The following is a 27,762-nucleotide window of genomic DNA, read 5'->3' as shown; positions in this document are numbered from 1 at the left end:
CCTAAACTATACTTTAAGAAAACTCAAATATTGAATTTAAAATGTATTACAAGAGAAAAAAAAAAAAAAGTATAACAGGTATATGGCAGCCATGATAGAATGTGTAGGTGCAACAGACAGAACCTTTGCCTTGTTCCAATATCATTCACTTGATTCAACTCCAAAGTCGGCTACAAGACTCAGGATGACACTTCTTAAACTATGGTTGATAATGCAACAGTATCCTTCAACCCAAGATAATACAAGTTGGTAATTATTTGTATTAAGAGCAAGGATGGACTTACAAAGTTTATTGTACAATAGTTTTAATGCCCACTCTGTACCCTAGAGAGACAAGCTGTTGCCTGCAGGCTCTCAGTTGGCATCTTTTCTTTTGCACCTTTAAGGAATTCTTGACTAGATTAAAATGTTTTGGGAAACAAAACCAAAATCAGTGAGGCAAAGCCACTGAAGCAAGTTCACTCCTTTTAAATCTGTAACATCTTTTACCTAGTCCAATAAATTATACAAAATATACATCCAAAAAAAGAAATATGTTAGTGCATACTTTAAAATTTCACTCATTTAAACAAATTAGACAAGTCAACACCCCCCCCCCCCCAACCCCCCCAAATGTGAGCATCAGATCTGACATATATAAAAACGGGAGCTATAAAAATGAGCTCCACAGTTTTGGACTGTGACAAAGCCAGGTACTGCTGTGGTAGACTGAAAGACTTCAAAATCCTAATTTAAACAGTGAGACCCTACAATATTTCCCTGTGTGAAGGCTAAGAAAGTTACTTAAGCACCATGAGCATGGGAAAGGTGCTATGTATTATTTTTATTATTATTATTATTATTAATGTACTGCAATTGCCCAGCTATGCACAATTAAAAATATTGTGCATTTACAAGAAAACTCCTTCAAGTATTTACAGTAACTTCTAAATGTTACATTTTTATATACAAATAAAATGCAATTAAAACCAAAGCAAGCTTAAAAATGGACATTTGACTTGTTACAAGTTGAAGTCACTTCAAAATGCAGCTACTTTTAGGTTGGAATTAAATTTTGAAACGTGCATTTTTCACTCCAAACACAAAAAACACACCCAGTAAACAAGATGAAGGCAAAAGGTACTGTGGCCTATTCATAAGGTTGCTAAAAAACAGCAAAACATGTCATTAATGTACATTTTCATGCAAGGAAATGGCACAACATTAATTATTCAAGCAGGCTAACTGGTTTTTAGGTCATTCAGATTTTACAGTAGTTGGCGCAGGGTTTGCAGTTTCCTCGGGTGACTCAAGAAAAAGCAACTTCCGTAGAATTTTGACATAAAAAGGACTGTAAACCTGTTTGTTAAAGTTCACAATGCCAAGAAACTGGGCCCCTAACGTCTCAAGCTCTGCCTGGATAAGCAAGAGTCCTCCAGGAACGTCAAGTCGATTTCGGGAGTCAAGAGGGTAAGAGAGGAAATTTGTCAAGTAAGCGTGGACTCTGTCATCTGCAAAATAAAATTAAGTGGCTATAGTTAATCATGTCATGGCTGGACTACATCTACAAGATGCGACAACTTAATAATGTCCGGAACCATTCAGTGTCTCCAACACATCAAAGTGTGACTGAAAAGTTGGAGTGAAATCAGGGCGAAACCCTAAGTCATAATGTGCTCAGTGTATGCAATTCCCTAGCTAAAAAAATAACCAAATTGGATTATACACCCTTTTGATTTCTGATTCTTCCAAAAAATATAAACTATCATGAAAGAACAAAGATTTGCAGCCATTTCTGACATCCCGCGTAACGAGAGAAAGGAACTCGAGGGCATTCCAGAAACAGAGTTCCAGCAGTGGTAACACTGTCTAAATGCATAGCTGCAGAAGATTACTTCAAAAGGCAACAGTAGACACATGTGTGCCGAGACACACATTTTTTCTATTGGTTCATTAAGAGAACAAAAAAATTCACACCTCATAACATACTTCCTTTGAAGTAAGACTAATCAAGGAGTAAAAATAAAAAGTGAAATGTTCCCCAGTTACAGTATTAGAAAAATCCCTCAAAACTGTTTCACAATGCCTTCCAAAAAGAGGACTGAAGATGCTTACAGTGTCAGCAGGTGTAAAATTCCCTCCCCTTGCATTGTTGTGAAACTCTTAGACTAAAACAGACGTAGGATGGAAAGCTAAATACTATATCCCCCAATTCTCCTTTTCTAGCCCAAATCTCAATCCATGCTATTCATTTCCCACCTTTGCAGATTGATCCTGCCCCAGAACCCAACATCTATTATTCCTAATATATCTCCCCTCAGAAAAATTCTTGTTAACAGTTCTACAGAGGACATTGAGATTAGCTGCCTTTCTTACAACTGCCACCAACAAAATGGCCAGTTTTGTTCATGGTCTTGTGCTAGCAAAAATTACCAGGCTGAATTTATCAGAAACCCAACCAGCAGTTATTTGCAGCTACTTTGTGGCTACATCACTATTACTGAAATACACCAATAAAAACTTACCAATCAAATTGAAAACTGGATTGTCATCATTTCTGATGGTACCAATCTGCCCTGCAAGACTAGCTTGAACTTCCGAGGAAAGTGCAGAATAGCCTCGTTCAGTCAGCGACTTGTTGAGTTCAGAGCACACCTGAGCACTTATGTTTTCAAGTGCATCCTTCAAGTTAAATGTTCTAGTGGAAGACAGAAAGAAATGGGGTATCATTACTCTAAGGTGTAACGCATTCATCAGTTAGAAGCTTACTGCCCACATTAAGCTAGCCTTCCTTCCCTTGTATACACACACACACCTTTTTTCACTACAACTGTTATAATCAGTCATTCTTTTATGACAACATCCACGTTTAGATGATCTATAACTTCAGAACTGAATATACTTGTCAGCACCCACACAAACTTTCACTGTCAATTAACCCGATATGCAAGTCTTTGGAAAGTAGAAGGAAGCTTCAAAGATTTTTGCAGCATACAACTCCTGTCATTAGAGAGGGGGGAGAAACAAAAAAAAAAACAAAAAAAAAAAAAATTCACACTATCACTGCGGAATTTAATACATCTTTAAAGATGTTCTCAAAGTATTCATTTTGACCAATACAGCAATACTAAGTGCCACGCATGCACACTTGAGGATTAGCTTTCCCCCAGGTACAGTATATGATACCACCACAGGCTGAGAGGGGGCGCTGCTGCCATTCATGTTGCTTTTTTTTTTTTTTTTTAAATGCCATCAAGCAGGTTTTTTGTTTGAGACTGAAAGTATACTGGGAGGACTGTGATGGCACTCCAAAATACTATAGTTGTCAGGACCTTCTCTCACAATAACCAAGTACAATCTGGGAGGACTGTGATGGCACTCCAAAATACTATAGTTGTCAGGACCTTCTCTCACAATAACCAAGTACAATCTGGGAGGACTGTGATGGCACTCCAAAATACTATAGTTGTCAGGACCTTCTCTCACAATAACCAAGTACAATCAACTTTTATCATGAAGCATATATGTAGTTAACATATTTGCTCACCCATCCTTCACTGGAATTAGGAGATTCTAAATTTGTGTGATGAGCATGTGTGAACAAAGACAAGGTGGTAAATGGACCACAGCCCCACTGCTGCTGGGGGACAGGTTTGATCCGTCTCTTGACTAAACTGTAAAACACCTTGGTTATTAGTTTCACATATCCACTATGCTCCTTTATTGTGAGCTTCAATTGGAATAATGACTTGTCAGTGTTTCAGTAAAAGCAAGCCATTTCATGAATGTACAGTTGTGCTCACAAGTTTAAATGCCCTGGCAGAATTTGTAAAATGTGTACCATACTTTAAAGAAACTGACTGATCAGGGAAAAGACATTTTATTTGCTTTTGATGGAACCCAAACTAAACTATAAGGCATCACAGAATAGCACAACTTTAAACAAAACATAGTAAACAACTAACTATGTTAATTAAAGCATGCATGCACTTAAGTACTGTATTAAATCTTTTGCACACTTCACTTTATATATATATATATAAAAAAAAAAAAAAAAAAAAAAAAAAAAAAAAAAAAAAAACTTATTGTCCAAATATCAAAACCTAATCTATAGAAGTGCTCTGCAGAGGTATATTCAAATATTGAGGGTCTTGCATATTTACCTGCAACTGTACTACAGCACACAGACAAAATAAAAGACTAAGGTGATTTAATAAATGTGTTAGTTACTAGGCAAAGTACAGCAAGAATTTTAATTGTTTTAGTGTAAAGAGAGAAAGGGAGGGGAGAAAAAAAAAAACAAAAAACCTTCAAGCTTACTGGCTGTTCATGCCTTCCAGAAGAATCCTTATGACCCTTTTCAGCCGGTCTGCTAGTTTAGGGATACCTGAAATTGGTCCTCCTCCAACATTGTAGATAATTAACAGTATAGCTGCCATAGTCTTCAGCAGGTCCAATCTATATTGCAGGTCCTTAAGTCGAGCCTCATCAGCCATTAATGTCTAGACATACAATGCAGGCATAAGGTTACAGCACTGATTTTTCAAAATTGTACTAAAAAACCTTAAGCCAATGCAAGACTACAAACTTTGTTGATTTCTCTACAGCATGTAATATTAACAGAATCCAAAGAAATCTGTTCATGTAAAAGCAAGATCAAAAACCAATAAAGATCCAGTCCTTCAGATGACTATTGAAAACTGGGATGCTTCTATGACTAATAGAACCACATGGAATAGTTTGGAAGAGAAGCTGTGGAATTTCCAGATGGTGAACTTTGACACATCCGCAAAAGGCTTGGTCATTATTATTATTACGACGCTTCTTTTAACTTCATCTGTTTGTTGTCTGGTACAAATCTTGTAATTGATACTGAACCCACTTCCTATTGTCCAAATGACTTGGTATTTTGCACACTTACTCTCTTCCAATGACAATTCATGAAAATCAGTTTCACTAATTGATCAATTAATCCATGTTAATTAAGAAATTAAAATCTTCATATGAAGAATAGTTAAAGATTTCACCAATAGATGGCGCTAGTAACAGATAGCAATATTAAAGGAAGTGTTAAAATATTGATTACAAAATTATACTAAAACAACCCCATAAAAAGTAAAAAACAAGTCTCTCATACATCAATCGTAAAATAAAAGCATGGGCACTTTTGCCAAGTTTTTATTGATTGATGAAAAGCGCCTACGCTTTTATTTTACGAGTGATGTATGAGAGAGACTTTTTACTTTGTAGTACACTTTAACTTAATATAAGCGTAGTTTTTAAAAAGTTTTTTTTTTTTATATATATAGATATTAAATTTTTATAACCAAGGATGTTCCTTTTACACCAAAGCATGACAGTAGCAGCTTTGAAGGACATTTCTTGAACATTCTACGATGTTTACAGTTCACTTGTGTTGGTACATACTGCAAGCACCAAATTCAGAATGGTCATGTATTTACAAAAAAAGTTGCTATTAAATTCCTTGTCATTTTTACGGTGTTAAATTTAACCACTACTTTATTTTTATTAGAACTTTATACACTGTCACAACATTTTTGAAAGGAAGGTTTTGCACAAAACATATCCATATTTCTTCTTTGACAAGAGTTGTGTCTTCTATGCCAGAATAGTGCTTCTTTAAACTTTGGCCGAATTATCACATATCATCACTCTGAAAGGATTATAAATGCATGATAATGGTGCACCAGTCCATAACTGAAACAAAAGCCTTAAATTACATAATGCTATTATGTTTATTGAAAAAAAAAATCCTGCGACGAGACATGATCTTTTGAAGAGAGACAGAGACACTTTCACGTCCCACGAGATGGTCAAGTCACATCATACTTACAACCTTTGAAAGCAAGTCCCGTGAGAGTGACTTTTGCAAGTCACGCCCTTCTTACAACCATTTTCAAACAAGACCACGGTCATCTAACCTCTCACTTGTTGGAATGCTTTTGGCAGACACTTCCTGTGCTCTCTTTGTGCCAAGAGATTTAACCACGCCCGGAGCCGGAAAAACAAAGTAGAACATCGTAAAGAATTCGAAAATGTTGGCTCAATACACATGCAGAGAAGGTGAGAGATAATAGAAGTAGGAAAATTTGAAAGTCTCAAAAATATTATAGTAAAGATCGCATTAACGCAAACAAACAGAAATTACTCTGAAATAACGGAACAGCGAAAAGAGATCGAATAGTGTGAGGATGTCTGGGGGAGAAGAGACACAAGGCAGTGAGACAAAAGGACAGCTGCTGTACAGGCTTTTAAACATTCGAAGTGCCGTATGAGATGCAGATGACGCAGCATGGCAGCAGCAATCCAGCAGCTGCTCGAGCAAAAAGGTAAAAAAAAAAAAAAAAAAAAAAAAAAAAAGTTTCCCATTGTATCACCATTTAAGAGGGGTTTCAGAGTAGTGACCATGTCTCCTTGGGGTGCATTCAGTCCCCCTCTTCACAATGGCGCATAGCGCTGGCGTTGGGGGGTTGGACGGAGGAGATGAAGTCCCATATTTTCCTCAAAAGAAAGTTCCAGTTAATGGATTTGCTTAACTAAAAAAAGTCTTCACAAGGACATTTACATGCTTCCTTATCACTTCATCTCAACATGCAGAAAATCCATTCACAGGGATGAAACATTAAGTCTCATGACAATACTGGGTGGGGTTGCTGCACCATATAGAAGAACAAAGGAAACACTGTTGTGCTGATTATGGAGACATTAAGAGGGGAGGAAAAAAAATTGCAACTCTACCACCAATTTGATGCAACCTTTTCTTATTTTTCTTATTATTTTAATTTTCACATGCTGCACCACTTCTAGTTCATTTGAAGTTTTATCATAGCCCACTTTCAACTACCTCTGCTATATCCCACACACAGATCTTTCTTTGCATAATCCCACCCACACTAGTCATTGTGAACACAGACTTCCCTTGAAAGGAAACCCTAAAAATTTGAGACAATTAAATTTCTAGCCTATTTTCACGTCATAGACATTTAATGTAAATGCATTTTATAAATCTGGATCTGCTCTTTTAAAAATGAACAAAATGTGAAGTTTAAAAAATATTCTGAATTGGGAATCAGCACACATGTTAAATGGCTCTCAAAAGTGGATATGTCTCTCTATTATTAAAAAAATAAATCCTGGCGAGAAAAACAGTAGTGCGTCGAGACGTGATCTTCACGTTAAGATCACGGAAGACAGGAGTTGGTTTCGTCCGTTTATAGGAGATGGACGTCTGAAGCAGAGCTCCGCTAGCAGCGGCTTTATTTTCCCACGTATTTCATATTATTTAGAGGTATCCTGTATTTAACCCGACCAAGGAACTTCCACTACAATATACAAGCATGAGTAACAAGAAGAAAAGTCAGAAAGAACCGGAAAAGAAACTTAAAGCTGCATCAAAGTCCGGACAGACTTCCGGCCTGAGTGCAAGTGTAAGGTATGGCATCACGGAGACTGACCTAGAACAGGCAGAAGAGTGCGCAGAATTCCTGGGACCCCGCTCCATTGTATCGTCTCCAGTCGAGAGTGAGAATGGGAGCGAAGGCGCAAGTGATACAGGTCGCAAGGGATCGCCGATTTCTGAGGATCATTCGAGACTAGAAAGGGCTCTGCAGGACGTGCTCTCATCTACTCATCGCGAGCCTGTAACAGGAGCTGCATTTTCACTTGCGGAGCACGAAAACAGAAGCGAACTGTCTGAACTGAAAGAGATGATCGCTACACAGAAAGAGATGATCGCTACACAGTCCACTGCCATAGTTACGGCCATGAAGGAGCTTAAGAAAGATAACACAAATGATCTTAAGAAGGTGGCCACTGAGCTCAAGAAGGATAACAAAGATAAGGAAACGCGTCTATTTGAACGTTTCGACGTGAACTTTAAAGGCATGTTGGAGAAATTAGTGGAACACATTGAAGAAACTAACTCCAAACTGAAAAGGCTTGATGATCATATTAATGACGTTTCAGATCAGCTGGAAGACGTTAAGCAGGGACTCACGGCTCGAGTGGAAACAGCGGAACAAATGGCATCTAACGCCGATGAAAAAGCCACAGCTGCGAACTCGGAATACAAAAAACTTGGAGACAGACTTGCAGCCCTGGAGGATGGGTGCAGAAGAAATAATATAAGAATTGAGGGTATACCTGAGAAACGAGAAAGCTCAAGCCCAGTGAAATTTGCAGTAGAATTACTGTCTAAAATAATTGGAGATGACTTTAAACTCGACAATGAGATAGCCATGGCTTATCGCACAAAGATACCAAGCGCCTTTAAATCTAGGTCTTTTATTGTCCGCTTCGAACGACTAAGATGTAAGCTTGATGTGATGGCACTTCTCAGACACAAGCAAGAGATTATATTCGAAAATAATCTTATTCGTATTTTTCCCGACTTCTCACCATCAACAGCTGCAAAACGCAGATCCTACAACGACATTAAAAGGATGCTACGGGAAACCGATATCAAATACAGCCTCTTGTATCCTGCCAAACTGAAAGTGGAAGTTCAAGATGGACATTATATCTTCTTCAGCAAAGAAGAAGCTGAAAAAGAATTAAAGAAGCTGTTTCCGACACTTTTTTGAAAGTTAATTAAAATTAAAGAGCCGTATTCTATCAAGGCACGGGAAAGACCTATGATCTGATCGCTGGATCCATGTTTAAAGAGACTGGTATTATAATTATACATCTTATTTTCTTTTTTTTTTTTTTTTTTTGTTTTTAGCTGGACTTTATATGTTATATGTTTATGTTTTAATCAGAGTTATAGACGTGAGTGTGAAAATGTGGAAGTGATTAAAGTAGGATTCGTTTTATTTATTTATTTTTTTATTCCTTTTTTGTTTTTTTTTTTTTTTATTTATTTTTTTTATTTTACTATACCTTAAAGTAGACTGTTTAACTTCATACCCTTGGTTTAATGCTTGTTCTACTATTTATACAATTACCATTATACTATTACAGTATGAATTACCAGGTTTATCCTAGACTAGTTTTTAAAATCACTCCCAGGGTTTTGTTTTTTTTTTTTTTTTTTTTTTTAATCTTATTATCTTAACTTAAAAGCGCTGAAGATTATTTCAAGCTTAAATATTGTTAATGAGAACATTTTTGGCAGATAGTATTAAGGATTTAACTGTAAAAGATATCTCTGTTTTAATTCTGTAACGCCGCTGCAGGGTGGGGTTTGTTTTGTTTTGGACGTGCTCTGTCTCTTCGTATGTCAGAGGACTGGAACATCGCGAAGTGGGGTCTAGCCTCATGTGGGGAGGCAAAATGGGGGGGGTGGGGGGATAAAGGGGGGAGAGAAGGAGAGCAGGTTATATTTAATCTATTCTTATAATCCTTATAATTATAAATATCAATGCAGCAACAGGCTAACATGCAACAACTCCTGGGGAATCTTGAAACTAAGATTAAAACTGCCATTTTACCAATTAAAACTATAAAATGACATTAAAAACTCAGAATCAATGTCTCCATGATGGGACAGTTAACTTTGTGAGCTGGAATGTTAAAGGCCTGAATCACGAATTAAAGAGAAAGAAAGTATGCTCTCACCTAACAGGCTTAAACGCTAAAATAGTATTTCTACAGGAGACCCACTTACTAACCAAGGATCAGTTCAGATTACAAAAAGACTGGACTGGCCAAATGTTCCATTCTAGCTTTATAAAGAAAACTAGAGGGGTGGGAATTCTCATACATAGAACAGTTCCATTTGTAGCATCAGAGGTAGTGTCGGACCCTGAAGGGAGATATGTGATGGTCATGGGCAACTTATATAACAGTAAAATGATTTTGATAAATGTTTATGCACCCAATGTTGATGATAAGGAATTCATGCAAAATCTATTTGCATCCATTCCCAATGTGAACACTCATAAAATTATAATGGCTGGGGACTTTAATTGTGTTTTAAATCCACTCTTAGATAGGACTCCCGTGACAGGGGGGACGACATCTAATACTGCAAAGATAATTACACAGTTTTTAAATGATCACAACTTATCAGACCCCTGGAGGTTTCTTAACCCAAACTCAAGAACATATTCGTTCTACTCACCAGTGCATTATAGCTACTCAAGAATTGATTATTTTTTTATAGATAATAATTTCCTGCCTACAATTAAATCATGCAAATATGACACAATTGTTATCTCTGACCATGCCCCTCTAGTCTTGGAGCTAAAATCAATAAGCCCCTCGTACTCACCTCGCAGATGGCGTCTTAACCCTCTTTTATTGGCAGACGAGAACTGCACAGAATTTATATCCAAACAAATCAGCTTCTTCCTAGAGACAAACACGTCTACAGAGGTTTCTGCAGGAACACTCTGGGAAACTCTAAAGGCCTTCCTAAGAGGCCAGATTATTTCATATCTTTCCCATAGAAATAAATTAGAAACCAAGAAAGTGTCAGAGCTAAGAAATGAAATTACTAGAATAGATGAAGAACAAGCCAGGCGTCCAAGTGAAGCTCTTCACAGGAAAAGGCAGGCCCTGCATACAGAACTTAACATCTTAACAACTAAAGAAACTGAACAACTTATTTATAAGTCTAGACAGCATTACTATGAACACGGAGAAAAAGCTAATAAGCTTTTAGCTCAACAAATTCATAAACAAGAAGTTCACAATGCAATACCAGTAATCACCAACAAGAATGGAGAAGAAATCATCGACCATAATAAAATAATGCACACATTTAGAGATTACTATAAGTCTTTATATTCCACTGAGCCCAAAGAAGACAACACGCAATCTAATGCATTTCTGGATAATTCACAAATACCACAAATAGATGCTTTAAGTGCTGAGGAACTAGATAAACCTCTAACGCTAACAGAATTACTAGACGCTATAAAGTCACTACAAAGCGGGAAATCATCAGGCCCTGATGGTTACCCCGTAGAGTTTTATAAGAAATTCTCCACTCAGCTAGCTCCACTCTTATTGGTAACATTTACAGAAGCTAAAGACCACCAAATACTACCTCAAACATTTCGACAAGCATTAATCACCGTCTTTCCTAAACAAAATAAGGACTTGTTACAATGTGCATCATATAGACCAATTTCACTCCTGAATAATGATGTTAAGATACTCTCAAAAATCCTAGCTAGAAGGATGGAGAAAGTGCTGCCCTCGGTAATATCACAAGATCAAACTGGATTTATTAAAGGCCGACATCTATCTTCAAATCTCCGACGCTTGTTTAATGTTATATATTCACCAGCAAAATCAAACACCCCAGAGATATTACTATCATTAGACGCAGAAAAGGCATTTGACATGATCGAATGGAATTACATTTTCACTGCATTGGAGAAATTTGGGTTTGGCCCGAATATTTGTGCTTGGATTAAACTACTGTATACCAGTCCAGAAGCTTCAGTTTGTATTAATAAAATTTGCTCAGACTACTTTAAACTAGAACGTGGTACCAGACAAGGATGTCCCTTGTCACCACTGTTGTTTGCAATCGCTATTGAACCACTGGCGGTTCACTGCCGAAATTCTCATCAGATAAAGGGGATTGTCAGAGAAGGACTGGAACAGAAAATTTCTTTATATGCAGATGATATGGTCTTATATATATCGGACCCAGAAAACACTGTCCCTGCTGTTTTAACAGCACTAACAGAATTTCAAAAGATATCTGGTCTTAGAATTAATCTGAATAAAAGTATACTCTTTCCAGTGAACTCACAAGCATATAATAATAAATTAGACACCCTACCTTTTACCATAGCAGATCAGTTTAAATACCTAGGGGTAAATATCACAAGTAAACATAAAGCTCTTTATCAACAAAATTTTGGCGTCTGTATGGAAAAAATTAAGCAAGACTTGCATAGATGGTCAACCCTTCATCTCACTCTAGCCGGAAGAATTAACATCGTTAAGATGAATATCCTTCCTAAACTTCTCTTTTTATTTCAAAACATTTCAATATATATCAATAAATCGTTTTTTAAACAGTTAGATTCAATAATAACCTCATTCATTTGGAACTCAAAACACCCACGTATCCGAAGAGCGACCCTACAAAGACCTCAGGCAGAAGGTGGCATGGCTTTACCTAATTTTCAGTTTTATTACTGGGCAGCAAACATACAAGCCATAAAAACCTGGACACAAATAAATGCACATACACAGGCTTGGTCTGCAATAGAAGTAAAATCCTGTAGTACTTCTTTATATTCCCTGCTCTGCTCTCCAATAAATGAAAGTTATCGCAAATATACTAATAACCCAATTGTGCTTTACTCACTCAGAATATGGAACCAAATTAGGAAGCATTTTAAGATGGAAAATCGTTTATCAGTGGCACCTCTGCAAGGGAACCACCTCTTTCAACCTTCGCAAGTATATCCAGTTTTTAATACCTGGAAAAGTTTTGGGATTAAAATGCTCAGAGATCTTTATATAGACAACATATTTACATCTTTTGAACAATTACGTTCAAAATTTAACCTCCCAGCTACACATTTCTTTTACTATCTTCAAATTAGAAATTTTGTTAAACAGAAATTGCCCGATTTCCCCCACCTTGCACCCTCCACAATGCTGGAAAAAATACTGCTCAATTCCGAGGAAACAAACACTATTTCCGCAATATATAAAATCTTATTAGAGTCCCTACCTTTCAAAGATCCAAGAGGACATTGGGAAGAAAATCTCTTAATCAATATATCAGAAAAGGAGTGGAAGGTAGCAAAGCAGAGAATTCACTCGAGTTCTATATGCGCAAAGCATAGAATTATTCAACTAAAAATTATATATCGAGCTCATCTGTCTCGCTTAAAACTGTCCAAAATGTTTCCAGGCCAGGATCCAACCTGCGAGCGCTGCAACCAAGCTCCTGCCTCACTGGGTCACATGTTCTGGGCCTGCACCAAACTAACATCATTTTGGACAAAAATTTTTAAGTGCCTCTCAGACAGCCTTAGTATCACAATCCCTCCTAACCCACTAACAGCTGTGTTTGGTGTCCTTCCAGATGGACTTGAATTGGAGAAGGACAAACAAACGGTGATTGCATTCACTACACTCTTGGCACGCAGACTTATTTTGTTAAATTGGAAGAATCCTAATTCTCCTCTTATAAGTCAGTGGGAAACTGATGTTTTATATTATTTGAAATTGGAAAAAATCAAATTTTCAGTTAGAGGATCTGTACAAAATTTTTTCAAAACTTGGCAGGATTTAATCAATATTATTTTAGAATAAGAGAATTAACTATTATTGCATTTAACTCCCTTCTCCATCTCTTATTTATATAGATATTTACTTCTCCCCTTCTTTTGTCTAATGTTGCCTTATTAAAAAGCTTAAAGCAATTTTCCTTTAGCTAAGCTCTCCTTCTCAGGGGTGGGGTTTGATTTGTCTTCAAATTTGTTGGGTTATAAATTGATCCGTTTGTATGGAATGATTACAATGAAAATTAATAAAATAAAAATATTAAAAAAAAAAAAAAGATCACGGAAGACAGTTAAAAGACCCGTGAGGACCTTAAACATGAGACGTTGTGCCAAGAGATTGACCCAGGACAGTCTCGCGATGATGTAGAACATGTGATTCTTGCAAGACATGCCCTACTTACAATCAATATCAAATAAGATAATGGGGCAGCAAAACATTCAGTCTTGAAGGATTTGAGCACACACAGATCCAGGGTCTCCGCGCATATAAAGCGAATAAGGACAATACGTTATAAATGAAACGTCGACGACTAAGCGAAGAAGAAAGCAGCGTGGAAAAAAGAGACAAAAAGAGCAAAAAAGAAAAAACAATCTAGGTGCAAATTCAGAAAATAAGGAAAGCAATTGTGGAATTGAAACAAAGCACGTCCAATCGGGCTGAGAATTAAGAGTAAGAGAAAGTAGAACTTCATAAACGTTGGTGCTATACACATGCAGAGCAGATTATGAAAGCAGTGGAATTCGAAAGGCTCAAAAACAACACGTAGGCGCGATACAAATGTTAAGAAAGTTAAATATTAAAGTATAAAAAAAAAAAAAAAAAAAAGTAAAGATCGCAGTAGTGCAAACAAACGGAAATTACTCGAAAAAGGGAAAATAATCACCATGGACCAGGTGTCATTGAAAAAAAAGCAAGACAAAGCGAGGTCAGAAATAAAAGAGTAGAAAACAAAGTAAAACGTCATAAAGAGGTTACAAAACAAAGGGGGCAAACACATGCAGAGCAGGTTAGAGATAATGCAAACTGGAATTCAAAAGACTCAAAAAAAACGTAGGCACGAAACACATGCAGAGCAAGATACAGAATATGAAAGCAATATGTTTATTGGTTACTTTGCAAAAAAATTATTAACTGCAGATGATGTAGATCGCTTTATCTGTGCTGAAAGTCCAAACAGAGAAACCTATCCTGAATTATGGTACAAAGTCATTAAACAAACATACATCTCACTGACCTCATTTAAAAGATTCAGCATATTGGGACCCGAAAGATTCCAAATATTATTTATACATAAGTTCTGAAATAAAAGTGAAGCTAATGAAATAGCAACAATTCAAAGAAAAAAAAAAATCTTAAAAATGTGTATCTGGAAAACCAAACACGGGGGTTGGCAAGCGAAGTGAGCAGGTGGTGAAGCCCCCTAGTATAAAACAACAAAATGAAGGGTAAACACGGTTGCCCTTAACTTCAATACCAAGCGTAACAAAGACACCTTATACCCCCACCACCAATTCAAAAATGTAAAGAATTAAGCAAAAAGATCCTTCATTTTCCAGCACACTTTTGGCCGGAACATAAAAGGAATAGATTGTTTAATTTATTAGTATTTAAAAACCAGCCAATATTATTCCAAGAAAATGTTTGAATGTAATTTAATTAAGAAAATTGCTGTTCATACAGGTATTTAAAGCCATTTTAATCCCCATATACTGTATGTTAGAGACAATTTATAAATAAGCACTTATTAAATGTAAAATATTCATTACTTGTATTAAAACGAATGGCGGAGAGGGGGTTAAAACTCACCTCAGGAATTGCTTTCTTGCCATGGTCCCAGTCCAAAAGTTTCACATAACCTCTATTTAGGACTGCAATTGGACTAGGAAGACTAGTTTTACTGTTTTCAACAAGTGATCCACATTGGCTAACACAGGGTTTTGATACCATTAGCTCATCAATGGACTCCTTTATCCATTCAGTTGCATGGTCGAGAGCACCTAAGAGGAAAACAATAGTTAACACCCAAGAAACCTATTGAAAGTCTTGCAGCTCAAGACAACAGAAATAAGCAGAATGTAGCTCAGGATTACAACTTTGTCTTTTTGAGTCATTAGGATATAAAAACAAAACTGGTACTTTTGATAATTATTTACTTTTTGAAGTTTAGTCGATGACATATCTAAGTAGTAACAATGCCCATGATATGCATGTTATGGGGAGGTCCCCCCTCCCCAAACAGGATAAGATCTAGAGGTCAATTTAAATTGAAGTTAGTTAATGAAAATGTCAGCAAGTTAGGATTAGCCCCGGTCATTAATAGAATACTCATTTCTAATTTCCAAAGCACATTCTGGATAGTAAATGGATGTTGCATTATTTTCAAAATTACAGATGCAAGCACCAACTTTCTGCTATTTAATCTTTTTTTGCAAAGCAGCCCAAAACAATTAACTGAGAGGTATCAACACATCCTGAATGAACGCAGTTACTTTCTGGTAGCAAGACGTCAGAGCGCTAAGAAAAGGTACAAAATTTAAAACAGTCAGTTTAAAAATAAACACATTAACCTACAAAACTGTTCTGTTTTAGATGGGTGGCAGGGTAACAGTGGCATTATTTTATGGACGGCTCCAGGGCTTTTGTCCCTGATCAATCGGAACCCTCCTGCCTACTGGATCCAATGAATTTAGGTTTATAGGCCTAGGAAATCTCCATTGCTCTGGTATCATTGACAGCAGTTAACCTCTGCAGAGCAAATCTTCAAATGCACAATTTATGAGGTAATGGATTTAGAAGAGAGGGGTTAAGCCCCTAATAAGTGCTAAGGCTAGTGATGCCCTTTGATTAGCAGCACTGCCTCGTGTATGAGGCATCTTGGGTAAAAATCAATTGCTCAGATGCCTTTCATATGGAGTTTGTAGGGTCGGTCTTCATCTGCAAGTGATTGGGAACTTGGTACAAATCTATACAGGTGTTTGGTCTTCTGGTAGTTGATAGTTCAATAAACAAATCCCCAAACCAGTAGACATGAGAGAAAAGCAAAAACGTACCTTGAAAACCTATGGAATTCAGTGACCAAGAGTCATTTAATACTTGCATCAAAGTGGTGCAGAATACTGGCAACTGCCAGCATGTATGAAAATTTAACAAGTTAAGTTTTTCTATAAGGTTTTACGGACAGATAAAACCAAGTTTTAAACCTTTGAGGGCAATGCTCAAAGCACTATATGTGATAAAAACCCAAAACTGCCCTCTGTTTAAGAAACACTACACCTACAATACAGTAAGTGCAACATTAGTAAGGAACTGATAAATCACAGCACAGGTCTGAAGAACATTGTATTTAAGCTGTTTTGTTAAAAACAGCAATTTGAAAGATTCACCTATTGTCATGACAATGATTCTAGGCACAACTACACTGGAGAGTTTAAAAAGTTGAATGTTCTTGGACTGAAAAGTCAAAGTTCTGACCTCAAAACACAATCAGAATTTGTGGACACTATGCTTTCATTTAAACCAGTTATTGCAGTGAAGCTGGCTTATCTAATACAAGCAAGAATATTTAACAAAACCGCATATTTTAGTTTTTGACTTTAAATACCCTTTGAGCAATAATTCACATTTAGCACTTGAAGATTTAGATGTTTGTGATAAAAATGTAAACTGAAAGATGTTCATTATCTATTTCATTTGGCAGTATCCGAAAGTTTTAAGAAAACAGGAACAGATTTACTGTAAATTGTACAGTATACACTTTTATTGCATCCTTCAGCTTTGGAGAACGATTCACACTTGGATGCAAAATTCTTAGCAACTTAATGTGCTCTACTTACTAGGAGTTTTGTCCAAGATAGCCTGAAATGTTTCTCTCTCAAATTCGATTGAATGCTGTTGAAGGTGGGGCCGAACACTCCAGATGGTAAAGTTTACCATATCAGTTTTCATCAATTCCAATACGTGGAAAATCTCTCTAGAAATTGCAAACAAAAAAATGATTCAATAATTGTGCAAAAACAGTCCTTACTCTTCCATAGCAATCATATTAAGGTAGTCAGTCACTGGCATTATAAATCTTTCACTTAAGAAATTAATGTGGTACACAGCATTAGCAATTGTGTCCATAAAGAAAAATGCTAAAAAATTTAAAGAAAATGCAGAATTGTAAAAGTCACAGGACTTGAATTTGTTTCACTTACTTGAACAATAAAACAATGTCGGAGATCTCTCTTAGCTTTTTGACATCACTGTCTCGTATTGGTGCACAGAGCTTTTCCATAACTGTTATGATGTAGTTTGCAATTCCACAAATATCCACAGCATCATTAGCAGCTTGCTGGCGCAAGAGATCTATATCCAGAACTTCACAGATTTGACTGCGAATCCTGTTGGCACCAGGATTCAGAAATGACAATAAAATCTAGGAGAGTAAAAAAAAAAAAAAAAAAACAAAAAAAAAACACGTTAAACTCTACAGTAAACTATATACAAAAAATACTTTAAATATACATAGCTACATATAATATAAAGATATATTTGCAACATAGAAGGGGACAAAATGTTATCACATGCACATGGTTTTAAAAGTATCAGGGTTCCCAATCAGAACCTTATATAAGCTCCAAGACCACAAGATTGGAGTTTTAGAGTAAGTGCATAGCAAGTTGGAAAAGAAACATACTGGAACACTGGTTACATAAAGTTCAGATACTTTTCAGTTTACCATTTTGCTCCCTATCACCCAAAATCTATTTTATTGCATGACAGTCAATTCACTTTAAACACTTCATATTTGTGCAGCACGGTGTCAGAGTGGTAGCACTGCCTGCCTTACAGTAAAGAGACCAGGATTTGCATCCCAGGTCCTCCCTGCATGGAGTTTGTATGTTCTCCCCATGTCTGCATGGGTTCCTTCTGGGTGCTCTGGTTTCCTCCCACGGTGCATTGGCGATTCTAAGATGGCCCTAGTGTGTGCTTGGTGTGAGTGCATGTTCACCCTGTAAAGTACTGGCACCCTGTCCAGGAGATTGTTCCCATCTTGCACCCTAGGGTAACTGATACAGACTCCAGCACCCACCTGTCACTCTGTTCAAGAATAAGCAGGTTAGAAAATGACTGACTGCCATTTCATATTTATTTTATGTAAAGTATTCCTGTGCAGATGGCAAAATATTTACTACTAGTAAATGTAATGGTAAAGTAAAACACAACAGCATCTTGGTTGCAAGTATGTCTTCACCTCTTTAATTTCTTCAACAAGACGAATGGCATGTTCATATTCTGGTGGATCTTCCATTAGGTCTTTTTCCAACTTATCCCAGAAAGCTTTATGCACAATTTCCTTAACTTTTCTCTCTAAACTGTAAATAAATGACACAGGAAATATCAAAAACACACTGATAAAGTAAAGAGATTTACAAATTAAATTACAGAGTTCTGAACATGAGCTACATACTCTAGTTTGGCAGTAAAGGCCATATAAACATACTGCAATATATGTAGATATTGCCAAACAGGCTACACAAAATGTTCTATACTTAATAATGTAGTACCCCCCCCCCCCTTTAAAATGATGCATTTATTAAGGCCCTGTTTCAGTCCTATAGGAATAATAATAAATAATAATAATTAATTCAATTTATAAGGCACTTTACATTTGTAGTAAAATCTCAAAATGCTACATAAAAAAAAAATTTAACAAATACAAAAGATAAAAACCCAAAGATAAAACAATTAGTGGCATTCCTGTTAATATGCTTTCCTAAATAGAAAAGTCTTTAGCTGTTTTTTTAAAAACAGCTCAGAATCTGCCATGTTCTCAGGTTCTCTGGTAGGGCATTCAACAGCCGTGGAGCATAAACTGCAAAGGCTCGATCACCCATTGTACGACGTTTGGTCATAGGGGGGCGAAGGCAGTAGGAATTTGAATAACGGAGGTTTATTGTAGTGGATTGTAATATAAGGAGTCCCTTAAGATATTGTGGAGCATTTCCATGAATACACTGATGAGTGAGCAAACAGTTTGTACTCAATACTGAGGTGAATAGGGAGCCAATGAATTGACCGAAGGATCGGTGAAATATTTTCATATTTCTGCACCCTCAACAGGATCCTTGCAGCACTATTTTGAATTTGTTGGAGTTTTTGAAGGCTTTTGTTGGGTATCCCGATGAGGATTGCATTACAATACACTGTTCATTCACCTTCCAGAGACAAGAGTGGGAGAATAGTAAAAAGCATCACAAAATTGCATTGCCAAAACTCTGATCCTCTCAGGACTAATCATAGTATAGATCAATTTACCACTAGAAAATGTATTTTAAAATGAAGCACTTTGCTGTACATTTTAAAAAGACCTAGTCTGTTCTTGTCATTTACAATGGGGCTATAGGGCATCAGAATCCAAAGGTTAAAGAAAAAGCCTCATCTTACAAAATACATCCACTTTGAGGAAACAATAGTTTTGATTTAAGAAAACGTGCAGCGTTTATAAGGCAACCTTGTAAAAACAAAAAAGGAAAGCAGGATATATAATTTTTACAATACCAAAGCATTTACATTAGGTGTTATTTTATTAAGCCTATGGAACAAGCTGTACACCATGTGGGGGTGTAGTGTAAACTGCACATACATGTCTCATTGTACTTAATTCAGTTCAATTTATTGTTATGTGTACAGATTACACTGCTTTCTATTTTTATTTAAAAAAAAAAAAAAAAATGAACAGATTAATGATGGGAAAATATTGAGAACAGAAATTATTGTGCAGCAAAGTGGTGCAGTGGTAATGCTGTTGTCCGTCAGTGAAAGAGACTAGGGTTTGTGCCCCAGGGTGCTTACGGTATGCAGTGTGCACATCCCCCTCCACAACCCACCACCAGCCCCTGTCCAAACAAACACATGCAAATTAGGTGCACTATTTTTGCTAAAGTAAACTGTGTGTGTTCACTTGGGTAATAGACTGGCACACGGCCCCAATAATTGTTCTTACATCGAGTGGGATGCTGGCTGGGATAGGCTTTAGCTGCCCTATGGCCCTGCAGTTAGGAAGACTTATGGATGCATGAATGCCTAAAACCTCTGTTCAGTTTTTATCACTTGGATTACAGGCTATGGGCACACAATATTCTCTCTCACTGAAGCACAATCCAGAGGCAGGAAGGACCTTTGTGAAACAAAAAGCTTCTGTACAGTGAAAGAATACAAGCAACTGTGTGACTTTTCATTTATTGTTTAGTTGTCTGAGACAGAACTGAGACAACAATCCACATCTGGTGCTTGTCAATGACTTTCCCAGATGAATTCACACCCCTGAAACTCAGACTACAGCAAGGTCAGTTGTCCTGGGGCTTAAAAGGTGCTGCGGAGGAATAATAACTTAGAGAATCTGACACAGACGGTCTCCTTTTAAAAATGGCTGAATAGTTTACTTTTTGCTTATTGTCTTCTATAAACACAGATACACTACTTTGCACTGTGTGCAGTGTCAAGACACAGATTAATACTTAACATTGTTCGCTTGAAAAATTGACATATGTAGTAGGCATACTGTATATACAGGGTTTTCTTAACAATGGGACTCCGGTATCCTTCACTTCCATCATAAAAACTCCAAGAGTGGGCTAGTTATTTTTCAATTTAATTAATTAAATATGCTGCATTTTTCAACAATTTCATGTGGAAAATGGATATATACCATTGTTATGAAGGAGTTTCTATTTGAAAAATAAACATATCCTTTAACACTATAGCCCCCTTTGTTCAATCCAGCACTTTTGAGCATGATGCAGGTAGTCAGCACTCATATTTTATAAAAGTGGGAGTAAAAATGTTGGTACAACATTAACACTACAATGTGCAAACTTTAAAGACTGAAAACATAAGAAAATGCGGGAGTATACATTTGTCTTATATCCATTGGAAGAAAATCAGGACTTGTCGTGATACAGTAATAAGCAATTCATTTATCAAATATTCTGATTTAGACAAAGGACATAACAGTTATTGAAAGTTGAGTGAATTTTTAAAATTTAAGATACACGCCATAGAATATTGTTATTCCAATTAAGTTTATTACCTCTGAACTATAAAAAAAAACAAAAAAAAAAAAAAAAAAACACCCCATTTATACAGTAATGGGCACAAGTCAGAATACCCAAGAATATTTGAAGTTATCTGGGGCTTACTTATGTGAATACATGCAAAATTAGATAAAAAGGTTGATAAAGTAAAAACACCAAAAAAAAAAAAAAATTCATGGGATTTCAAACTACAGGATACCTTACAAGCTAGAACACAGGCTTGGTTCCATAACTTTTTTGTTTTTAAATTCAACCAGTAGCACACCTAATTCAAATTAAAGTACAGGTTAGCCATACCAGGTATGATAGTATGAAGTCCAACATATTCAAATACAAATAGTTTTGTTTCAAAAAGATTAGTCAGCAAGCAATTCAAAACTAATTCAGGATTAAAGTAGTTTCAAACATGGATAGATGGAGTAAAATACCAAACCTTACAAAATAAAAATGAATATTCTTTAACATATCAGTTATTAAATTAACACTCCACCTCAAATTTTTTTTATGTTACTTACCCTATGATGATAGGACATTTGACCAATGAATGTGTGGGGAAGACGAGTCTTCAATTTAAAAGCACGATATCATGTAAAGAAGCTTTCGGTTTGTGGACTACTTCCATTTTTTGGAGATATTTAAGAGTACAGTACTTTAACAAAAATTCATGTGTTTTATACGCTAAGCATAGGACTGGGTGACCTGACATGATTATGCGACATGAGATTTTTTTTTTCCCCCATGGATGTTTTGATATTGTTTGCTGTTGTCAACACTGGTCACCATTTGGTTCTGTTCTATCCAAATGATGTCCTTTTTCAGAGAACAGGAGAATAAAAATTTCTCAGCCATCACTACAAACTAAAACGTGGTGTGTAACATATTAAGAAAAATTATGGGAGGTGCGTTTTAATCTAGTTTAACAACAAACAAAACACACAAGCCATTTTTCAGTTAAATACAGCAAGTACAAGCTTACTTAACACAGTCACATTTCCAGGATGTGAACCTCTGCAACAGCAATACATACACTTAAGGCATACTGTAATTAAGTTGTTGACGCTTCCTTGTTCCTTCATTTTAAAGTAACATCAATTTTTGCTTAATACACCAATGTGCAAATCCTTTCAATTGTCTCACCTGTTTTGAGGTAGTTCAGGTTGTTCCACTTGGAAATCACCATTAACAACAATTTCATGAGCAAGACGCAAGTTACACAGGTTTTTGGAACATGCCATAATTTCATCAAATGCAACCACTTTGGGAGGGCTTGCTGCAGAAAGACAGAAATGTTAATACACTGCTTTTTAGAGATTTGCAAATGCTAATGACCACTGTGTGATCAAGAAAGCTGAATAATTAAAAGGAAAGAAAACTTTTCAAATCAGTCATGAATAAGGTTAGTGCACAAAATGTGATAGCATTACCCACATTATCCTACATCACCTCAATTAAAACCCATCCATTTTCACAATATACTTTTCTAGTATAGGAATACATCTCTTTGATGTATTGACTCTTACTCTGGTTTAAAATTTGCAAATCAACAATATGAATTTAAATGTCAAGTTAGCAACCAGACTCCAGGGTGCAACATTTGTAGGGTATTCTTAAAAAAATAAATAAAAAGACTGAGCATAGCGAGAATAAATGCAGGTACAGAAAACTGCTTTGTGGAAGAAGCACCCTGCAGGCTAATCAGTTTGATTGGTATTCTGAGAACAGCATACTGGACAGAAAAAAAAAAAAAAAAAAACACCAATGCAATAAGAGTAAGAAGTTGGGTTTCATTACAGCTAAACGCATTGAACCTATAACTAATAGATTTTTTGTGTCAGTGAGTAGACACTGACACTCAAGTGGCTTTGCTTATAGTATTGAATACACTGCTGACAATCAACCTTTACTTTCTGTAGAACCTTTCTACACCATCCCAAATCATTTTACAATAACTGACAAATATACTGTATATATACTGTATATGCATAGTACAACAGTTTTAAAGATCTGAAGCGCGGTCAAAGAAGACTTGCTCAGGGTCAGATAAAGGGTAAGAGGATAGAAATGAACCAGCAATTTTGCAAGTCTAAAACTCCACGCATTTATCCACACAATCCACAAAATCCATATTAAGCAATTGTCTACTTTGTGGGCCTTTAATCCATTGGAGATAATTGGGTACAAGCCAAACCTGGGAGTATTAATCTATTACAGGCATGCATAACTCTAGTTATTAACCAGGTCAGGAAATAAATACAGATCTCTTGAACAGAAACAGAAAAGGCAGCAATCAGTTTACTGCACTACTATGCAAACAACACACAATAGTTTTGAATGGTTAGAAATAAGTAAAATAATCTCACAGGCTGGTGAGCCAACTTTGCTTGAGGAATCACTAGTGAAACTCTGTCGTGAACTCTCAAAATCATTTGAGGAAGCCATGCTATCACATCTTTCTGAGGATTCCGTGTCACTGCCCTGGTCATCACTAACAGAAACGGAGGGTCGTTCATCATTTAGCGGCATCTTAATGAGCTACAACCGTGGAAATAAAAAAATAAGGAAAAAAAATCAAAACAAAGCATTAGTAGAAAAATAACATTTCATTAATGTATTTTAGTCTCTAAACACAATCATGTTGGCAATCTTTAGCACCACAAATGACAAAACAGTCCCAACTTCCATTACTCCTAAACAATCCATCCAATTTTGGTACCCAGTTAGCCATTTCAGCATCATGGCAGCTGGAGTTTATCTATGCTGACAGAATCAGGTGCAATTCTGAAATTAACTTTGAAATAGTCCACTTCAGTATAAAAATGACCCTGATTCATATGGGGAAATGTAGTCATCCTAACTGTCAGATCTTTAGGATACACAAGAAATCAGATTATCTACAGAAAAGGCTAAACAGACAGAAGGAGAAAATTCAACTGGATAGTGACCAACCCAAGAAATGAACACAGTACTCTTCAGCTGAGTAGACACTGACACTCAAAACAGAATCTTAAAACAAAAAAAAAAAAAAAATTGAAAGCTAAGAAGCAATGACATATTTAAAATTTGTAAAGCTAAACAAAATGCTTGCTAGCTAGAAAAAAATAAGTATGGTCAACATAAACACTGCTTAACTACTGTGGAACATTGTACCTGTTGCCATCTGCTTGGAATAATGGGTTTAAAGAATGAAAAAGAATACAAGAACATATTGTCCAAGTAAACAGCTGTGTAATGGCAGAGCCAATACAAATAAGAGCCAGAGGAGGAGGGGAAATCAGGCGTAGCTATGACAACAGAGCGAAAAAAACAAAACTTGGTGATACACTCTGGATATGTGCAATTACTGCAGACTTCAAAACATTGAGCTAAATGGACTGTGGAGGTGGGGTTGGCAAAGGCAACATTCCAAAAGATTAACTTCCTATTTCAGGGAGGCGCAGATGTTTTAAGTAGTTATACATACAGTATGCACTGTGTATCAGTAACAGTTAGAGGCCAGTTTTAGCTGCGGTCTTTTAAGTGTCTGCTCCCTTTAATGCATTTCAGAGAGAAAATGTAATGTTATGTCGGTGACATCTATATAGAAAGTGTCTGGGGCATGACTTTTCCCTAGGTAAAGCTGCAATTTTAGCAGTAAAATTACTGCAATATCCTGCTTCCCATTTTTTCTGATGCTGACAAAAAAAAAAAAAAAAAAACGTAACTGCAAAATTTCATTCAGATTAAGTAATTCAATTTATGTCCACAGCCTCACTGATACTGTATATAAATAACTCTCAAAGTAGGCAAACCACGTTAAAAGATGATTAAGACAACTGAAAAAAAAATATCCAAAAATTGTGTCCCATTACTGTACTTTCCAGTTATATATACACCCAAGGTATAAATAAGGGAAAGTTTACAAAAATAGGAACTGGTTTGCCAGAAACTATTCTATTCTGAATACAGATTAAATAAAACCTCAATGACTGCTCACCAACACAAAGGAAATCTGGTTAGCAGTAATTCTAGGGTCTTACAAATTGATACACAGTAAGCAACACAGATTAGCATAATAAAATGAATATGAATTAAATCTGTTTATTTTCTAAATTAGAACAGTTTTAAAGATGATGCTTTCAGCAATACCATAACACAGGCCATTACAAAGGGCTTGGGTATTATTTCCATTAGAACGCTACATTTAGGAATGAAGGAAATTCCAATCATAAGGTTCTTAATCCCACTTAACCCAATTCAGAGGCACTGCAGACTGCAGCCTATACCAGCAGGAAGGCAAGAGCCAACTCTGGTCAGGAAAACCAATCCATTACAGGGTGCATTCATGTACATACAATGGACCAACCAGAAGTCACCAATCAAACTACGTGTACGTCATCACAACAATGTTAAGTTTTCACAATACAGTACATGTTGTGAGCAGAGTTTTCCGGTAAAAGGCACAAGGAAATGGAGAAAATTCTGGGCATCACAAAGCAGATACTTCCCTGAAAGTTAACTGGGATCGATGTTCTTGAGTGTTAAATTTCCATCATAAATTATCATTAACCACGCTAGGAGAACTTAACCACTATATGCGAGTTGTACATCATCATCAACAAGATAAGCACAGGGAAAATGAACTTGCAGAATAAGACCCTGATACAGGGTAGTTCTTCTAAGGCAGGTACAAGAAGATAATACAATTGAACATTATCAATTAATCACACTGTTCACTTTGTCCTGCATTAAAGAGTCGTTATTATACTGGATGAAAACTAACTTTACAAATAGAGCATATCCTCCACAATGCAAAAAAATAGAGTTGTGATGGGCGGCACAATAGAGTAACCACTTAAAAAAAAAAAGAAATGCAGATAAGCCCATCTGATGGAGGTCTGCACATGGGACGACGCATAACCTAGCGAACAGACCGTGGCATTAGAACGTTATCCTGTACGTTAAACAGTAAATAAAAGAGGGTAACATTTCTTCAAATAAAAGAGCGTGAAATTAAAATCCCAAGTGATATCGAACTTAAAACGTATACTTCGATAACCGACGCCAGCAAAAAGGGCCAAGGATGATGATCTTTCGGTGTGGTTACGTGTAAATACTCCATGACCGACAAAGGCGAGTGTTTATTCCCTTGTAGCTTCGAAAGCTGAAATGTTGGATGTTTGGATATCTTTTCATAAGCAGCATTCAGGGGAGGGACTGGCAGAGTGATATTCCTGCATAGCAACTCGTCTTGAATAGGTCCCAGACTGTTAGTGGGATGAGCCCCGGATGTGCGATGGCTCAGTTTTTCATTCGCGGCTGCTCACAAAGGACGTGTCTATCTAGCGGACGTCACCGTACATTCTCATACCAAAACAAGAGAGGTAGTGAGGCTTATCTGAGCAATCACCAGCATGCTCCCTAGGGTTCATCGTACCGTCCTATCATTAGATTAGAACAACACGGAGTACTAGTAAAGCAACGATTATCGCCAACAGTGTAATGTTGCCATAGAGTCTACAATACTTGAAGATGCAGCTGCAAAGCAGCGTAGTGGCAGCCCTTTAAAGCCTCAGCAAATGACAATAAATAGAACAACTGCTGACAAGGGAACTTATGTAAGCAACCATTGTCCACACATCGGGGAACGTAAAATTATTTATTGGCACATATATGTAGAATGCGCATCACCTCTATAATAACGCGTTTTTACTCGTTCCACATCGAACTTTAACCCTTTTTTTGGAAAAAAAAGTGTGTTACCAACAAGACCTGAGTAATAGGAATAAACAAAAACAATCGAGCCTTATGACTTAAGATAGTCCACAAACAATTTAATTAAAATATACCTTTAAAACTCTGCTGAAAGAGGCAAGTGTGCAAACCGCAGCTAAATCCGACGTTTCTGCTTTTAACTGGGTCGATGACAATTACAGGTCCAATAAATGTCACTTCTTGGTAGTCTTAATCTCCCCAGCTGGCTTTACACGCTACTATTTATATTCTTAAAGAGCTTGGGTATCCCGAAATTTCTGAGGGGGGGGAAATGACTCTAAAAACTATTTTTACGCTGCAATTGTTTTAAAAGAATTTTCAAAATTATTTTCTTACACTGGTCATATATGTTTGAATTAATCTTAAGTATTATCGAAATGCTAAATTCGTAGCATAAAAGTGTTTAGCTATTATTATCATGTAGAATATCCACCCCCGTTCAAAGAATAAACAATGGACCTTCCCACCTGGAGCGCAAGGCTTTGTTTACGGATGTGACGTTGGAGACTGAGTGCGGTCAGGTTACTTTGCGAGACAAGAAGGTGGAGGTTTGGTGTTTGAAGACTTGCGGCTAACCTTGGGGGTCGAGTGAAAGTGTTGCCCGGTGCAGTTGCCGCCTCCTTCGGCGGTAACTTCAGGAGCGGGAAGGAAGGCGCGATAGAACAATGGAAAACGCTCTGGAAACTCATCAAGGTCATCTCTTCGACAGTTCTTGGACTCGCAGACA

General features: G+C 36.6%; 1 protein-coding gene across 3 annotated transcripts; it reads right to left on the bottom strand.

Annotated features, from left to right (window-relative positions):
- Window positions 1–604: 604 nt before the first annotated feature.
- tcp11l2 (t-complex 11, testis-specific-like 2) lies at window positions 605–27,262 on the bottom strand. 3 transcript variants are annotated; one of them, XM_028816726.2, is made up of 10 exons: window positions 27,110–27,262; window positions 23,645–23,816; window positions 22,422–22,554; window positions 18,443–18,563; window positions 17,403–17,623; window positions 17,040–17,176; window positions 15,013–15,203; window positions 4,300–4,481; window positions 2,505–2,677; window positions 605–1,490 (listed from the first exon to the last, which is right to left on the bottom strand). In XM_028816726.2, exons 2-10 carry the CDS (start codon window positions 23,805–23,807, stop codon window positions 1,237–1,239), a joined length of 1,575 nt encoding a protein of 524 aa, XP_028672559.1. In that variant the 5' UTR covers window positions 23,808–23,816; window positions 27,110–27,262; the 3' UTR covers window positions 605–1,236. The 3 variants fall into 3 exon arrangements, with proteins under 3 accessions (XP_028672559.1, XP_028672567.1, XP_051780642.1); XM_028816734.2 differs by lacking the exon at window positions 27,110–27,262 and having other exon boundaries at window positions 23,645–23,869; XM_051924682.1 differs by lacking the exons at window positions 605–1,490; window positions 2,505–2,677; window positions 4,300–4,481; window positions 15,013–15,203; window positions 27,110–27,262 and adding an exon at window positions 16,021–16,329 and having other exon boundaries at window positions 23,645–24,127.
- Window positions 27,263–27,762: the final 500 nt, after the last annotated feature.

This window comes from Erpetoichthys calabaricus, chromosome 1 (genome assembly GCF_900747795.2).
Source record: "Erpetoichthys calabaricus chromosome 1, fErpCal1.3, whole genome shotgun sequence".
NCBI lineage: Eukaryota > Metazoa > Chordata > Cladistia > Polypteriformes > Polypteridae > Erpetoichthys > Erpetoichthys calabaricus.
Note: the sequence above shows the minus strand (reverse complement) of the source record. Positions and strands in the feature narration are given on the sequence as shown.

Excerpts from the sequence above, each read along its gene's own strand:
- tcp11l2 (XM_028816726.2), bottom strand. The coding sequence starts at position 23,807 with ATGCCGCTAAATGATGAACGACCCTCCGTTTCTGTTAGTGATGACCAG. Across the intron at positions 17,624-18,442 it reads TTGTTGAAGAAATTAAAGAG|ATTTTATTGTCATTTCTGAA; the intron begins GTGAAGACATAC and ends TTACTCTCCTAG. Across the intron at positions 4,482-15,012 it reads GCAAGAAAGCAATTCCTGAG|ACATTAATGGCTGATGAGGC; the intron begins GTGAGTTTTAAC and ends TTGTATGTCTAG.